General features: G+C 39.0%; 1 protein-coding gene and 1 pseudogene across 1 annotated transcript; one reads left to right on the forward strand and one right to left on the reverse strand.

Moving 5' to 3' along the window:
- Positions 1–393: 393 nt before the first annotated feature.
- LOC137765937 (olfactory receptor 5K1-like) lies at positions 394–1,338 on the reverse strand. Its single transcript, XM_068545679.1, is given in 3 exon segments — positions 394–567; positions 570–812; positions 814–1,338. Coding segments are annotated over 3 exon segments (942 nt in total).
- Positions 1,339–14,497: 13,159 nt separating this feature from the next.
- Positions 14,498–15,482, forward strand: LOC137765793 (E3 ubiquitin-protein ligase RNF220 pseudogene; annotated as a pseudogene).
- The last annotated feature ends 1,439 nt before the right edge of the window (positions 15,483–16,921 follow it).

The following is a 16,921-nucleotide window of genomic DNA, read 5'->3' on the forward strand; positions in this document are numbered from 1 at the left end:
ACATTTGAAATTGCTAATTTTGTTGGTTTTCTTCCTTTTCTTTTCCTCAGTCTGACAATTTAAAAACTTTTTTCAGTTTTATTGAGATATAATTGTTTTTCTTTGGGGTGCTGATAATCCCTGATGCTGACACAATCCATGACCTTGGCAGCATACTGTGTTTTTCTTGAATTATATCAAAATTTGGTTTTGATTTTTGTTAATTTGAATTAAGATTTAGTATAACTTTCTCCTTCTTGTATATTTTCTCCCTTACATACTGCTACCTAAATTGATTGCATTATGATATATTTTAATATTTTACATACAATTTGTGCATTTTCTCTGTGTAATTTCACTTGGAAGTTTTTTTTCTGCATTTAAATCATTAAGGTACAGTAGACCCCATTTGTTTCAAACTTTTTTGAGATTTTTTTTCTTCAGAATTTTCCTCAAAACAGTTATTACTTCCTTATTTCTTAGGCTACAAATAAAAGGGTATAGTAAAGGTACTACTTCTGTAAACACAAGAGCAGTTGGTATATCTGTATCCCCTTCTTCAAGCAAATTTGGTCTAATGTACGTGAAAAAAGAGAGCCATAAAATAATGAAACTGACAAAAAGTGGGATGCACAGCTAGAAAAGGCTTTGACCCTTCCCTCTTTGGATTTCATTTTGAAAATAGTAAAGAGAATGTAGAGATAAGATATTAAGACACTACCTATTGTGAAGACTTGAATTGAGCCTGAAAAGATAAACAGTACCAGTTCATTGACATAAGGGTCAACACAGGAGAGCCTATATAAAGGAAGAATATCACAGTAAAAGTGTTTGTTTGATGTGATTTGATCCACAGAAAACTAACCTAAATAGAAGCCCTATATGAATCATAGAATGCAGGTTTCCAGCTATGTAGGCCCCTGTGGTCGTCTGAATGCAGAGTTTCTTTGACATCATGGTATGGTACTGCAGAGGGCTGCATATGGCCACATAGCGATCGTAAGCCATTACCACCAGAAGAAAGCAGTCTGCAGTTTCAACAGTGCAAAGAAAATAAAATTGTGCCATGCATTCATAGAGGGAAACCATTCTGTTTTCAGAAAAGAAGTTCCTTAACATCTTAGGAGTAATGGCACAGGCACAGCAAGAATCCACGAGAGCGGGGTTGCCCAGAAAGATGTACATTCGTGTGCAAAGATGATGCTCTTTTGAAATCAGTATCACCAGGCCAAGATTCCCCACCATGGTGATCAGATACATGGCAAAGAACACCACAAACAGAAGGGTCTTCAGCTCTGGGTAGTCTGTAAATCCTGTGAGGATAAATTCATGTTTTACAGTATGATTTTCTTTAGCCATTCCTGACTCCACTGTTGAGAAAAAATTGTGGAGAAATGAGGTACTAATTTATAATATGCCCAATTCAACTCTTGAGCTCTCTCTGGCCCAGAAGGACAAGGAACATCTTCCATAATGCCTTCACAAGTCACATGGATTTTGGTGTATGCCCATTTCTCTGGGAGTATCAATCTCCAGGAGCTCTTAACTTTTGAGCTAGTTATTTAACATTTTCCCAGCATATTTTCAAGAGAAAACATCAGATTAGATGCACAAAGATGGCTTTTGAGGTCTTGAGAGGAATATTCAGTGCAAAAAACTTCTCTATATGGATTAGCTCAAGGTGATTCATAATTTAGGTGTCAGCAACTGGTATCAGTGTTCCCAAACAATTTCAGTGACAGTATCTGTACAGATTAACAATGTTGTTTGAAAGACTATTTTTGTACACCCATGTTCATAGAGACATTATTCAGGATAGTCACAGGTAGAAACAACCCAACTCTCCACTGCTGGATGAATGAATGAACAAAATGTGGTATAGACAAAAAGTGGAATATTATTCAGCCTTAAAAAGGAATGACATTCTGACACATGTTAAAACATGGATGAAATTTGATGACTTTATGCTAAGTGAAATAAGCTAGGCATAAAAGGACAAATATTGTGTGATTCCACTTACACGAATTAAAGGTTGTCTGGGGAGGGAGGGAATGGGGAATATTGTTTAATGGGTACAGAGTTTCAGTTTGGGAAGATGAATAAGTTCTGTAATTTGGTTATAGATTAGGGAAACTCTTAAATGTTCAGACCTGTGACCAGTAACCCTGAATCTAGAAGAAAGAAATATTTAGAACCGCAAAGATTTACATATAAAGATGCTCATTGTAGCATCATTTATAATAGTGAAGAATTCAAATGGTAAACATTTGGTCAGTATAATTAAGTCAATGTGAATCATCTGTATGATGGTATATTATGCAATAATTTCAAATGGTGTTTATTTAGAATATTTAATGTAATGATAAAATAGACATAATAAAACATTATGTGAAAAAGAAAATACAAAGTTTTATATATAGAATAATTCTAATTTTCCAAGTAAATATTTGCAGATGAATGAAAAGGGCAGACAGCTCAGAAACACATAAAAATTTTAACACTGGTTTTCCCTGTGCAATGGAAATGATAGCTCTTCCTTTTTTCTTTTATTTTTTCTTCTCTTTCGAATTCTCTACAATAAGTATTACTTTTATAACTAGAAAGCACATTTTAAATTAAATAAATAAAATGACATGCTCTTAGGACTGCTGTGTTTTAAAAGTTGATAGCCCCATAATAATTATTGGGGATCTAACTAATGTTTTCTGCACTTTACAATTCTGTAATGGCTAAATCACAATGGATGTGTTGAGGGTGTGTCTGCTCCATTCCCATGATAATGAAATTCATGGTTTAAATAATAAGAATTTGCTGACAATCTTGCACATATATCATTCAGGAATATATCCATGTCTTGTGGTAATGTGTTCTTGAGGTCACTTGCCTCTATGTAAAGCACTAACTCTTCAGTGTCAAGTTTTACTCTTTTGAACATCAAGTGTTTTCACAATATTCTGAGATTCTATGATGCTCACATTTATTAAACTTTCAGTATATCTTGAAACTTCAATTATCTATCCCTTATATTTTTGCTTATAGCCTGAGAGTTCTAATCTATTGTGGAATGCTTTATTTCAATCTACCTTCATTTTTCTTAGTTAATTCATAGATTTGTTATTTATTAAATGCCTGCTCTGTGCTGTATACTTTCTTAGAAGATTAGTTGACTCTCCTGCACATTTCCACATTGATAATTTGCTGGATATTCATTAACTATAACTACATTCTATATTTCTGGAACAGAGGAAAGGCATTTTGGAGAGAAGATCTCTTTCCTTTGGCTTCCTGAAACTGTTTACTAACTTTAAAACTCAGACTATTTGTGACTGATACATTTAGAAACAATATTAGAAATGAACATTTGAAAGCTATATAATTTGAATTATTATTTTTTCATTAAATGCCTTACTCTTGATAACCTGAAGTCTAAAAAAAGAACATTTTAAATCTATGTAATTTGAATAAGTTTTTTCATTAAATGCCTTACACTTGCCAAATTGAAGTCACATAACATAGTTTTCCTTCATTTTCCCTAGTTGATGATAATTAATCAGACAGAAATAAGTTTTACATTGATATTTTATTTCTCTAAAAATCAAAAGATAAACTAAAAAGCTCCTTAAAATTACATCAGGGGTTTAAAAGAATGGTTTAAAAATATATTCCTTCCTCATATAATTTATTTAATACATAGGGAATGTCTGACACAAAAATTTTAAACAACATTTCATTGTAGAGGCTGTTAAGCTGTAAGTTATATGGCAAACCACATTTTTAAAAGAAGTTCACAAAACTTTGCTAAGGTTTTCTGTAATTACTGTAAACGTATGCTTTTACTTATCTATTTTTAGTTAAATTTAGGCTTCTCTTAAATTCAGAAGTGATACAAATAAATGATAGTCATTTGTCCAGTTCTTACACAATGGACCTTAGGGTAGAGGAAAGACTTTAAGGAACTTAAAAAATTTAAAACTAAGAATTGTAAGGCAAAAACCTTAAAGAACTTAAATAAATGTTTCTGGAGGTTATTATTTCTACCAAAAAATAATTTTAATTCTTTCCCACCTGGATTTCCCCAATAAGAGTTTAATAAAGGCTAGATGGTTGCCTGATGATGGTTTTTAAAGTAGATCCAGAAATAAAACTCTATCGTCTTGATTGTTTAGGAGAATAATTCTACCAACAAGTCAATGATAATATTTATATCATTGGTAGAGAATGGTTCAAATATTTTAAGTAATTCTAAAGGGATTTAATTGGCATTGACATCAGAGTATTTCCTGAGAGACCTAATCTCCTAAACATTACAAAGCTACTAAGTTGGCATAATTCAATGTATCCTTTGAAACCTAAAGAGTAAGGCAAATGCCCATTTCTAAGCAGATTTTAAGGGACATGTTTTGATTTTAATTTATATGAGTTTATACTATTTATCCTTATTACCACTCTGAATATAAAATTCTAGGTGGGAAAAAAAAATTCCCACTGGATTGGTCAGCAAAAGCCTCATAGAGGAAGTGGGAACCGAACTAGGATTTATTGACTCAGAGGAGAGGTTGTGTGAGCAGAGGTCTTAAAGTAGCACCTTTCCCACGTCTTTTTAAAGTCAATATACAATTTCTAGAATATTCCTTTGAAGTTACAGTCATAATGTCTTTAATCTTATACCTTAGTTACTAAAAGTAACCTTTAAATTTTTTAATAATAATAATTTAAAAAATAACCATTAAATTTTCCTTGCAAATCCAGAAGCACCTTCTGGAGATATTTCTTTCCTCAAAATATTCCCTTATTAGGACTTTCTCATCATTTATAGTGCAATGAATCCCTATTGCCCGTCAATCATAAGTCACAATTTGTTTGGTTAATTACATATCTTGATTTTCCTAATCTACATCATTTGAATTCACTTTATCTTCTTGTACTTTGCACTACCCTTTACCATCCCTAAGCCAAGCCCGTCTCTTCATGGCTTTCTGAATAAGTCACTGTCATTCTTCATGTGGTGCATTTTGCCTTATCTATATTACCCTCACCATTTTCCTCCATCTATCCAAATCCTACCCCTTCCTTAATGGTCAATCCAAGGTCTACCCAGGACAAGCTCATCTGCCTTCTTCCCTCCTCCCAGGCTCTTATTACCCATGTAACACCTTCTCAAGTCTCAATATTTGCCTTGTGTGGTCCTCTGGAATTTCATGGGTGTAAGTCTTATTCCCCCAGTTTGATTACAACCTCACTTATATCAGGATTATGCATATTTCTGAGATGTACCCTGAAGATACAGCAAAAAACAAAGCAGAAATAAATCCCTTCCCTCGGAATTCAATTCTAGAGCAATATGATTATTTCAGGTGAGGGCCACATTACTATGACGATGCAGGACCAAATCTGTGCTGAAGTAGCACTGTAGGGAAACTTTCTCCTATAATGAGAGTTTGTTAAGATTTCCTGGGACGAGGCTCTACCAAAGGAACTGTGGAAGAATGATGAATGTTGCTTCTAGTTCACCTCCTACCCATGAAACAATGTGAGCTCAGCCAAAGATTCATGGAGTCAGTGAAAAGGATCATGTAGCTCATTTCTTGTTATTTTAATTTTCTTACAAATATATAACAATTTTTAGGCTTAAACATTTCAAAAAGTCCTTATGTTCAGTACCACAAAACAGCTGCCATTTCTTGCATCATTTCTTTGCACATTCATGCAGTAAATACTTTATAGTGCCTACTATTGTCAGAAGAGTCAGCCAGAGGACGTGACCACTGGTTGACCTGAAAGCTGGACCTGGACAGTTGGGTAATTTTATCCCCTCCTCGTCCTTAGAATGTACTTCTTGCCCGCTGTTCCCACTGTAGAAGCTGTTCCAAGGATGCAGCCTTGAGAGAGCAAGGTGCTGTTGAGACCATCCAGATGGTATATGTGACTGAAAACATTTAAGGCCTCTACATAAACTTTTAAGATTCTGGTGGGTGGCTGTGGAGATCTACTTGTCTGGCAACCAACTGCCCAAGACAAACCTCATATAAAAGTTCTCTTGCTTATTAAAACTACCACCTACTAATCTAGAATTGTTTGCCTCTTTCTTTGGTCTCTCCTTTGCCCTCTGTGTATAGGGGCCAGCTTGCAAACCAACAACTCCTTATCATCACAGTTATAGATTCTGTTCTCATGGAGCTTACATTCTAATAGAGGAGACTGGGGAAGCAAACATAAATAAATACATAAATAAGAAAAACAGCAAAAATTAGTAAGTGCTGTGCTGTGGGTAAAATGGAGTGGTGTGATAAAGAATAACTGGGAGTTACTTTAGAAAAGGTCTATAGGAAAGGTGAACAGTCAAGCTGAGACATGAGTAGCAGGAAACCAGCTATGGCAGTTTAGGGTGAGCATGTTAGGTACAGAGGCGGTAGTGGAAATTCCTTAAGGCAGCTATAAGTTTTGCATGTTTGAGGAACCCATAAAAGGCAGGGGAAAGAGGTTGATGATGGGATGGACGAGTTGATCTTGCCGAGTTTGTAATGCAGAGTATGGAGTTTGTGTTTTATTTTCAACTCAATGAGAATCCTTGGGAAGGTGTATTGATTTCCTATTGTTGCTCTAACAAATTGCCACAAACTCAGTAGCTTGAAACAACACATATTTTTATTCGTTCACAATTCTGGAGGTTAGAAATCAGAAATGATTCTCACTGGGCTAAAATTAAGGTGTCGACATCCTTCCTGGAAGCTGTAGGGGAGAATCCGTTTCCTAGCCTTTTTCAGCTTCTAGGGTCTGTCTGCATTCCTTGGCTCATGGCTCCCTTCCATCTTCAAAGCCTGAAACGGCCGGTTTAATCTTTCTCACATTGTACTACTCTGATTCTGACTCCTCTGCTTCTGTTTCCACCATTTAAAAAATTACACTGGGCCCACCTGGATGATCCAGGAGTATGTAATTCACCCTTGTTGTGTAACATAACAAACTTACAATTTCTGATTATTGTAGGTGGACAACTTTGGGGGGACCATCATTATGCCTACCAAACCAGAGTTTTTTAAAGCAGAGAAATGGCATTACCGTATTCACATTTTTTCAGAAAATGGATCATTAAGGGTAAGGATGAAAGTGGGGAGACCAGCTAAAAGGACATTGTAGTAGTTCAGAATTAGGCTGATAGCAGTGGACATGGAGAAATGTAGATGGATTTGGGTTATGTTTGGGAGGATGAGTCAGCAGGATTTGCTAATGATTTCTATTTGAGAGGGGGGTAAAAAGAGCAAGCGGGGAAAATGCCTGGATTTTTTGCCTTGAGCATCTGAGGAGAACATAGTAGCATTTATTGAGTTGAAGGAGACTTCAGGAGAAATATTCTAGGGGGGATAATGGCGCTAGAAATATGAGTTTTATTTTATCCATTTTATGTTTGAAATGCTTATCAGTTATCTAAGTGGAGATGTCAAACAGGTAATGGAACATAAAAGACCAGGCTGGAGATTAGGAGTCATCAGCATATACATTTAAAGCCTTGGAACTGAGTGAGATCAATTAGGGAGAGTGGGAAGACAGAATAGAGAAGGGTGACTGGGAGAGAGCCCTCCGGTACTCTCTGGTTTAGATTAGACCAGATTATCTACCATACAAAATGCCTGGTGGGTATAGAATTCAGTGGTGTAGAAATTACAGGAGGTATCCTAAAAAAGATGAGGTCAGAATGCCAAATCAAGGAGCTTGAATTCTATTTAGTAGGACCTGAATAAACTTGTCAAGGGACTGACTCTGTCAGATCTGAGTTTCAGAAAAACAATTCTGTGTGTGACTCATTGCTTTATTCTCTATGCTATATTTTGCATGTTGACATGGCATAAATGATAAATTAATAAACAAGTGTTTGGGTGCCCCTCATGTATCATGTTGAGATTAAAGCTGTGGAATAAAGATGACTTTAAGATTTTTATTAAAAAACCCTAAGACAACAAAAAAGACCCCAAATTTAATGTGATGAATTTTGGTTTGCTCTTCTGGTAAGGTCTGACCCCGTGTTCAAGAGTTGATAGTGCAGGAATTCCCTGGTGGTTCAGTGGTTAAGACTCGGTGCTTTCACTACTGAGGACCTGGGTTCGGTCCCTGGTCGGGGGAACAAGATCCATGTGGGAAGCTAAAAAGAAAAAAAAAAAAAAAGAGTTGCCAGTGCTTATTACAATGCCAAGCACAGTGCTAATAAGCAACAGTAATTCAAAGCTGTGTTAAGTCTCAATCCCTGTTTACAGTAACTTCTCAATGCACTAGGGAGGCAGTCATGTAAACAAATAATTAGAATGCAAGGTGATAGAATCTATAGTATAATCATACGTTTGGAACTATGGGAGAAGAGATGGGAATGACAATTTGTCTGGGGGTGTTAAAAATGCTTTCTGGAACAAAACTGTCTTTTTCATAATAAAATAACATTCTAGTTTGGCAGTAGAGAGCAAATCTCCATGTGGGAGGGGCAAAACACATCCTCGAAACCTTTTCCCAGATTCCCCTGGGGAAGTAGTCACCACTACTGCCAAAACCATGGCATTGGCTGCCAAAAAGGCATTGCTCTCCCAATCACTCTGGCCCAAGTGATTTCCTGTAGCAAAGAGAAGATTAAGAGGAATCATTCGTACATGCCCTGACTAGACTTAGAGATAACCGCTGGAAACAAAATGTAGTAATATGCACCTAGAGGAGTAGTACTCAAACATTTCTTCCACTGAGAAAGCAAGTTGGCAAATGATGTTGACTGCGTGATACACTCCTGTGGGCTTTGTCAGGTAATGAATAATTGCTCATTGGCTAGCTATGATACCTCTGCATTTCTCCCATTCAAGGTAGTATATTGTAATGTAAAGGAATGAGGAAGGTATTATTGAGATAATATGGAATCCATTCTAGTTTATGTGTATATATATATATATATATATATAAAATCATATTAAACTATGGTAGTTTATTATTAGAAAGATTAATTGTGATGCATCTCATAACTGATTGTGACACATCAAGGCATTGAAATCGTTTGAATGCTGCTGATCTTGATAATCTGGTTTATATAAGTGGGTCAGTCATCCTGTCCTTAGGGTTCCCTATAGCAAGGCCTCCTTACCTATCTCCAAGTCTACCTCTAACAGGCAGATTTTGTCTTTTCCCAGTTGCCTGGAAGTTTAGGCATGGCTAAACCCCACTAGATCTATTTCTAAGAATGTGAGAGACAGGAGACCCCCTTCTGTTATTTTGTCTGAGGACTTAGCTCTTCCCCTTGAGATTGACACTAGGAATGCCCAACCCTTAAGGGAAGCTTCCAACCTTAACCACAAGAATAGAACCACATCTTTAACAGAGAAATCATATTAAAATATCCTACGATTAGGCTCACTATCTCTATAAGAAATACACACACACACAACAAAAACAGTTGGGGGTATTTTATTATGGATTACTCAGGAGAGGACATTTGACCCTGGCCTTGAAAGATATGTAGACATTTTCTCAGCAGAGAAGGTTGGAAAGGGAATGCTAAGTTAAGTATCAGAGGCATGAAAGCTCATGAAGTGTTGGAGGAATGGAACGCAGTCCCCAGACTGGCTGGAGTGTAGGGTGTATTAGAGAACTTCGTTCTCATAATTATGTTATAGGTGGATTACTCAGTGCTTGATCTGGTTTTGACATCCTCTGCCTGAAATAAATATTGAATGACTCAGCTATTCATAATCAAGTAATTACTCAGGAGAAGTTCTAAAGTCATTTAGTACATACCAGACAGCATCTCTGAATTTGTTCTTATAGTCAGAAGACTTCCTAAGACAGATGTAGAAATTAAGATATAGAAAGTGGTATACTGAGCTGTGCTCAATGGGATAATCCATAACTGGAGACATGGAACTTGCTTTCTTTTTCTTTCCCCCTCCCTCCCTCCCTCTTTCCCTCCCCTATCTTCCTTCCTTTCTTCTTTCATATATACTTACAACTGTTTTGTATCATTTTATTCACATATATTGTGTGTCTACATGTCAGCCACAATACTCGGCACTAAGGTTAAGTGATAAACAAAAGCAGATGTGGTATCTGCCTCCCCTCACCTTATAGAATTAGGAAAAAGTGACGGGAGACAGACGTTAACCAAATAATCACCCAGATGAATTGAAAATTACAACTTCGCTATTATGAAGGCAAGGTTATTGGAGATATAAGACTTACAATAGAGAGGTTTAGCCTAGTCTGAAAACGCAAATAATGTAGTAGTTAACCCTGTGGGTTTTGAAAACAGGACCTAATTTTGAATCTCGGCTATGCCACTTTATAGCTGATAGTGGGAAAATTACTTAACCTCTCTGTGCGTCAGGTTCCTCATTAGAATATGGATATTATAATAGATTATACTCTGGAAATTGAGACTAAAAGGTAGTTTAGAAGACTTAGTGAATTATGTGTAAAACACCAGAAGAGAGCCTAGGTTATAGTAGGTGTTCAATAAATACTAAATCCTATCACTACCACCACTACCACTGTCATTATTACTTGAGGTAGGGAGGAGGTGACAGAAAGATTTCCTAAAGAAGTGATGACTGAACTGAAATTTGGTAAACAGAATTTTCAGGGAAAGGTGGATGGGTGAGTTGTGAGGATAACATATACAAAGGCCCTATTTCTGGAGGATACATGACAATTTCAAGGCACCGAAAGAAAATCAGTGAGGCAGAGAGAGTTAGGGGGAAAATGGTCTAAGGGAGGGTGGAGAGGTGGGCAGGGTATAGATAATACAGGGGTATTGTAAACAATATTAAGAATTTGGGTCTTTATTCTAACAGCAATAAGAATCCATGGGAATTTCTTATAAAGAAGGCTGACATGATCAGATTTAGATTTTATAACTTAATTCTGGATGAAGCATGAAAAATAGATTGGAAGCTGGCAAAACTGGATATGAACAGACTATTGAAACTGTCCAGGAAAAAGATTATGGTAGCATGGATCAGGTGGTGGTGATGAGTGGAACGGAGAACTTAGAGAATTCTTTAGAATGTAGAGTGAGCAGGATTTAGTGATAGATTGAATGTAGGGTTTAAAGGCAAAGGATCTAAAATTCTGGCTAATGCAACAGAATGATGATGACCCACTGAGAGAGGTAACCCTGGAAGAGGATCAGGTTTGGGGAAAGAGGAGAGCAGGAGATAAGTTTGATTTCACATATACTTAGTTAAGAGGTGCCTCTGAGACTTCTAGAAAAAGGTGTTTAATTGGCAATTGAATACAAGGGTTTGAGGTTCAGAGGAGAAGTCTGAACATAAGTTTATGAGAAGATGTATATTTATGAGTCAATTGTCTAGAGGTGGTTTCTGAAACCTAGAGAGAAGAGATAGGTAAGAAAGCCTAGAGTAATGCTGTCCAATAGAAATATAACATGAGTTATATATGTGATAGAGAATTTTCTAGTAACTTCAGTACATTAAAGATAGTAAAAAGAAACATATAAATTTAATTTTAAAAATAAATATCTTATTTAACTGAATATAAAATATTATCATTTAATTTTAAAAATAAATATCTTATTTAACTGAATATAAAATATTATCATTTCAAATAATTTCATTTCAATACAAAATTATTAATAAGATATTTTACATTACTTTTTCATACTAAGTCTTCAAAATCTGGTGTGTTTCTTTCTACTTATAGCACATCATAGTCTGGACTATACATAGTTCAAGTACTCAGTAGCTATCTGCTTAGTGCCTACCTACTGGAGAGTACAAGTCTAGGGGTAGGAAGAGAAGGGAGGAAAAAAGAAAGGAAGTAGAGATAGCAAGAGGGAAAGGAAGAGGGGATAATGTACAATAGTAAAAGCCAAGGAGATAGTACTTCTAAAAAGTAGTGGTCAAAAAATTCAGCTGACTTCAGACTTTGCCACTATAAAAGGTGTTTTTTCCTGAAGCTGCATACTTCTTCCCTATTTTGGAAAACCTTAATTGACCTCACTGTCAACTCTTTAGTTCCTTTCTCATTTCTCTTAATCTTTAGCACCAAACTTTAAAAAGCATCTACACCTACTGTTTTCATTAACTCCCTTTGATTGTCTGCAACCTAGATTTTTCATTCCCATTATTCTGTAATAATCACACTCCCCAGTGACCTGTCCATCAAGTCCAATTATCTTTCTTGGACCTTTGTTCTCCTTGACCTCTCTAAAACCTTTGAAAGATTAAACATTCTTTCATTCTTAAAACTGTTACTTTCTATCTCATCATAAGCATTTTCTGAAGTTCCATCTCTGAGCATTTCTTCTCCCTTCAAAATTAATGATTCACAGCTGGATGCAGTTGGCTCCCAGATTTTCATTTGCAGCCTTAATCACCCAACTGATATCTGTGGGATATTTCCATAATATCTAATCATCCCCTAAAACTTGCCATACTTGAAAGGAGAATTACCTTGTACCAGGAAGGAATTTTTCCTCCTAACTCCCCTAGGCTGTCACAGCATGTAATAGAGATTAGTCAGGAAAAATATCCCTGAAAAAACATCATATAAGCTGAGGCCTGGAGGTATATAAGAGTTAACCAGGTAACAGGGGAAGAAGAGCGGAAAACAGTATTCTGGGTTGTAGATACCATTTGTTCACTCAAATATCCTTTCATGCCTTTATCAGCAGTGTCATCTGATTAATATATGCCACATACTGTGCTAGTCTTTGGGATAGGTAGTGAGCAAGTTAAACATGGTCCTTGCCCTCATGGAGCTTATCATCTGCAAATCATTACAACTGTATTAAGTGCTATAAAGAACAGAAAACTATGGATGAATATAACAGTGATCTTACCCTAGTCTGCAGATGTGGACAGGAAAGAATTCCCAGAGAAAACAGCACATAAACTGAAGCCTTGAGAGTACATGAAGTGAGACAAATGACATTTATTCCACAGATAGCACTTGGAAGTTTTCAGTTGGGAAGTAGCCTAGTGGGTTCTAAGAACTGAGAAGTCAGTGCACTTGTAGCACAGTAAATTAGAGGAATAGTGATGGTAAGTGAAGCTAGAATGGGAATCAGGAGTCAGATATCACAGGGCCTTGTGGGCCAGGGTCAGGATTCTCAAGTGTATCCTAAGAGCAACAGGAAGACATTTGACATCCCCAGGTTCAAAGCTTCAGGATCATCTAAAACACTGCTATTATCCTCACTACCCACATCTAGCTTGTCATCAAGTTGCCAGCAGGTCCCATGGATTCTTCCCTTATAAAATGTCTCACATCAGTTCCTTCTACTACACTCAGGACTGTATCCCATGATTCTCAGCTCACATGTTTCAGGCTCTGCACAAATGGGCTATAAACTTGAGATCAATGAGATCAGTTTTGATCAAACTAGTTTACTATTTTGATTAATATGTAAAACTTACTTTTTCTAAAACTGACCATGTATACTGAGATGGTACTCTCTGTCAAATGGAGTATTTATTGAGTGGGTCCTGAGAAGAGTAGAGCACGGTGTTGCTGGCAGCAAATAGGTGGTCAGAAGTGTACCATAACACTGAGCTGGTCCCATAGAAAAATGTGGAAATTTTGTCTCATGAATATGTAAGAGGGCTTGGTCAAGCCAGTGAACAGTTCTTTTAAAATAGAAATACTGTATAAAGGGCAGCCAAGAAAAGCTTTCATTAATAGTGGATACTTTTGCACTTTATGCAGACATTATGAAATTATATTATACTAGAGTAGTAATTTTATTGTAATTACTGCTGTCTTATTTAATGCTTTTGAGTCTTTTCATTTTTTAGAGTATGCTGCTAAAATTATTTATGCCTGTATAACTTGGTTAATTTTAACTTTAGTTAGCTGGGGGAGAATTGCATGAATTAATAAAATCTAGTGAAATGTTTAGTAAACCTGAATGTCTTCACTGGAGACTTTATTAAAAGTTTGGCCCTTAGAGACTGGGAATTGGATAAGTTCCATAGCTGCAAATGAGTTTTGTTTCATTTGCAAGCAATGCACAATGGACATTATTAGGAAACAGGGATTTCCCGTAAAGGTGTGACAGAATGAGAAAAGAGTTTGTATTGAGGTAGCCCTTTGGTCCAGAGACATCATTAGCAAGGAGGGCTGAGTTTATCCTTCAAGAATTGCACTTTCATTATATGAAACAAAGAGACGTAGAAAATCTCTCCATCAGGCTGATAACCAATCCTTTTATTGGAAAAAACAGCAACAAGCCAATCTCAGGCAAATCACTCTAGTGCTCTGTCCCCAGATAATTTATATCAGAGGTTTATTTCATAAAGGATCTCTACACTCTTCAGCTTTAAAATGGTATGGCTTGGGCGAGTCACGTGATCAAGGCCAACATGGCCGCCGCCGCCGCTGGGAGCTGAGGTGCCGCCGCCGCCGCCGCCGCCGGGCAGCCCGGGGGGAATCCGCCCGCATCGCCGCCCTCGCCGGCCGGGCGGCCGCGGGGTCCACAGCGCTGATGGCCGGGGCTGGGGCGGCACCGCGCGGCGGCCACGGGGTCCCGCTAGAGCAGCCTCCAGCAGCTATGCCGAGGGCCCGGAGCGGCCGGCGGAGCATGGGGGCCGGCGGGAGGGAGGAAGTAGACCTTCTTGCGAGTGCGAGCCAACCGGCAGACCCGACTGAATGCTGGGATTGGGAAAATGAAACGGAGGAAGCAAGATGAAGAGCAGAGGGAAGGCTCCTGCATGGCTGAGGATGAGGCCGTGGACGTCGAGCATGAGAACAGCAACCGCTTTGAGGAGTATGAGTGGTGCGGGCAGAAGCGGGTCCGGGCCACCACTCTCCTGCAAGGTGGTTTCCGAGGCTCTGGCTTCGTCACGTGCAGCGGCGAAGAGAATTCGGACAGTGATGCTGACTTGGATGTGGATGGGGATGACACTCTGGAGTATGGGAAACCGCAATACACGGAGGCCGACGTCATCCCCTGCACAGGCGAGGAGCCCCGTGAAGCCCAGGAGAGAGAGGCACTCCGGGGCGCAGTCCTAAATGGTGGCCCTCCCAGCACACGCATCACACCTGAGTTCTCTAAATGGGCCAGTGACGAGATGCCATCTACCAGCAACGGTGACAGCAGCAAGCAGGAGACCATGCAGAAGACCTGCAAGAACAGTGACATCGAGAAAATCACCGACGATTCAGCTGTGACCACGTTTGAGGCCCTGAAGGCTCGGGTCAGGGAACTTGAGCGGCAGCTATCCCGTGGGGACCGTTACAAGTGCCTCATCTGCATGGACTCATACTCGATGCCCCTAACGTCCATCCAGTGTTGGCATGTGCACTGTGAGGAGTGCTGGCTGCGGACCCTGGGTGCCAGGAAGCTCTGCCCTCAGTGCAACACCATCACAGCGCCCGGAGACCTGCGGAGAATCTACTTGTGAGCTAGCCGCCCCAGGCAGCCCTTGCCTCGAGCGCCCCACCTGCCCCGCCTGTGACGTGACCCCCCCCTTGTACACAGGTACATACTTGCACACAGGTTCCCCATGTACATACATGCACACACATGAACGCACACACACAGGACTCGAGCCAGAGTGGAGGCTGAGGCCCAGGCCCTGCCTGCTGGCTCCCACCAAGATTGGGGACCATACCTGTTCCAGGTTCCGTTCCCAGGGTGGGGCAGGGAGGTGGGGGTAGGGGGAGTAGCCAGGCAAGTCTCCTGAGATCCAGCCCCCCGCCAACTGACAGACGGACAGACAGACATGCAAACACCAGACTGAAGCACATGTAATATAGACCGTGTATCTTTACAATGTTGTGTATAAATGGGACAACTCCTCACCCTCTACCCCGTCCCTTCCCCTTTGGTTGTATGATTTTCTTCTTTTGTTAAGAACACCTGGAAGCAGTGCCTCCTTCAGGGCTGGCTGGGGGCTCGGCCCATCCACCTCTTGGGGTGCCTGCTTCTCCCTCTCCCTCTCCCTCTCCCGTGGTTCTCTTCCCTCTCCCATGTGCTCGGTGTTCAGTGGTGTATATTTCTTCTCCCAGACGTGGGGCATGTGCCCCAAGGGACATGATCCTCTCCTTAGTCTTAGCTCCTGGGGCTCTTCATAAGGAGTTGGGGGAGGCACAGGAAATGGGAACCGAGCTGAAGCAGGGGCTGAGATTGGGGCTGGATGAGGGTGCTCCTAGCTACCCAGCCTTCTGCAGAGAACCTTTCCTGGGATTAGACTGCTGTTCCCAGGGAAAAGTGTTGTCTCCCCTGCCCTTCTTGTGGGCCCCATGGTGTGATGCTGTGTCTGCATATTCTATACAAAGGTACTTATCCTTTCCCTTTGTAAACTACATTTGACATGGATTAAACCAGTATAAACAGCAAAAAAAAAAAAAAAAAAAAAAATGGTATGGCTTCTCTAATGAAGGACCTTGAATTGCTGTTGGCTTGAATTCCTCCTGGCACCATCAAACCACAATAAATTAGTCAACAAATATTTCTTGTTCTCCTTCTCTTGTAAAATGTTGTAAGAGCTTCCAACTACAAATGAACTCAGTAACAATAACAATGGCTGCTCTTATTGAGAACTTAAGCCTTTTATAATTTAATACCACCAACAAAACCGCAAAAGACAAAGTTTCACCTTCAAGGAGGAGTTAATAATTTTCAGGGAATATAATTTCTTTATCCAAGAGAATCTTCAGTATTTTCTAGTCTGAAGCTGAAAAAAAAAGCAGCATCTTTATTGTTTTTTAAAAAGGCAAAAACTTTATTTAGTTTACAGGGAAATACAAGATGCATGTAAACATAAACAAAATACAAAACAACCCAAATCTTACAGTTTAGAAGCATGCCAAGACAGAGTATTTTCTGCAGACCAAAGAATCCCATCAAAATGATAAAGGACACCTGGGAAGTGGCAGTCAAGGGGCTGAGTCCCTACCCCAAGGACGCTGCATTTTTGTGATGAGAACAATTTAAAAAAAGCCCACTATTAAAAAT

Source organism: Eschrichtius robustus, chromosome 6 (genome assembly GCF_028021215.1).
Source record: "Eschrichtius robustus isolate mEscRob2 chromosome 6, mEscRob2.pri, whole genome shotgun sequence".
In the NCBI taxonomy this organism is placed as follows: domain Eukaryota; kingdom Metazoa; phylum Chordata; class Mammalia; order Artiodactyla; family Eschrichtiidae; genus Eschrichtius; species Eschrichtius robustus.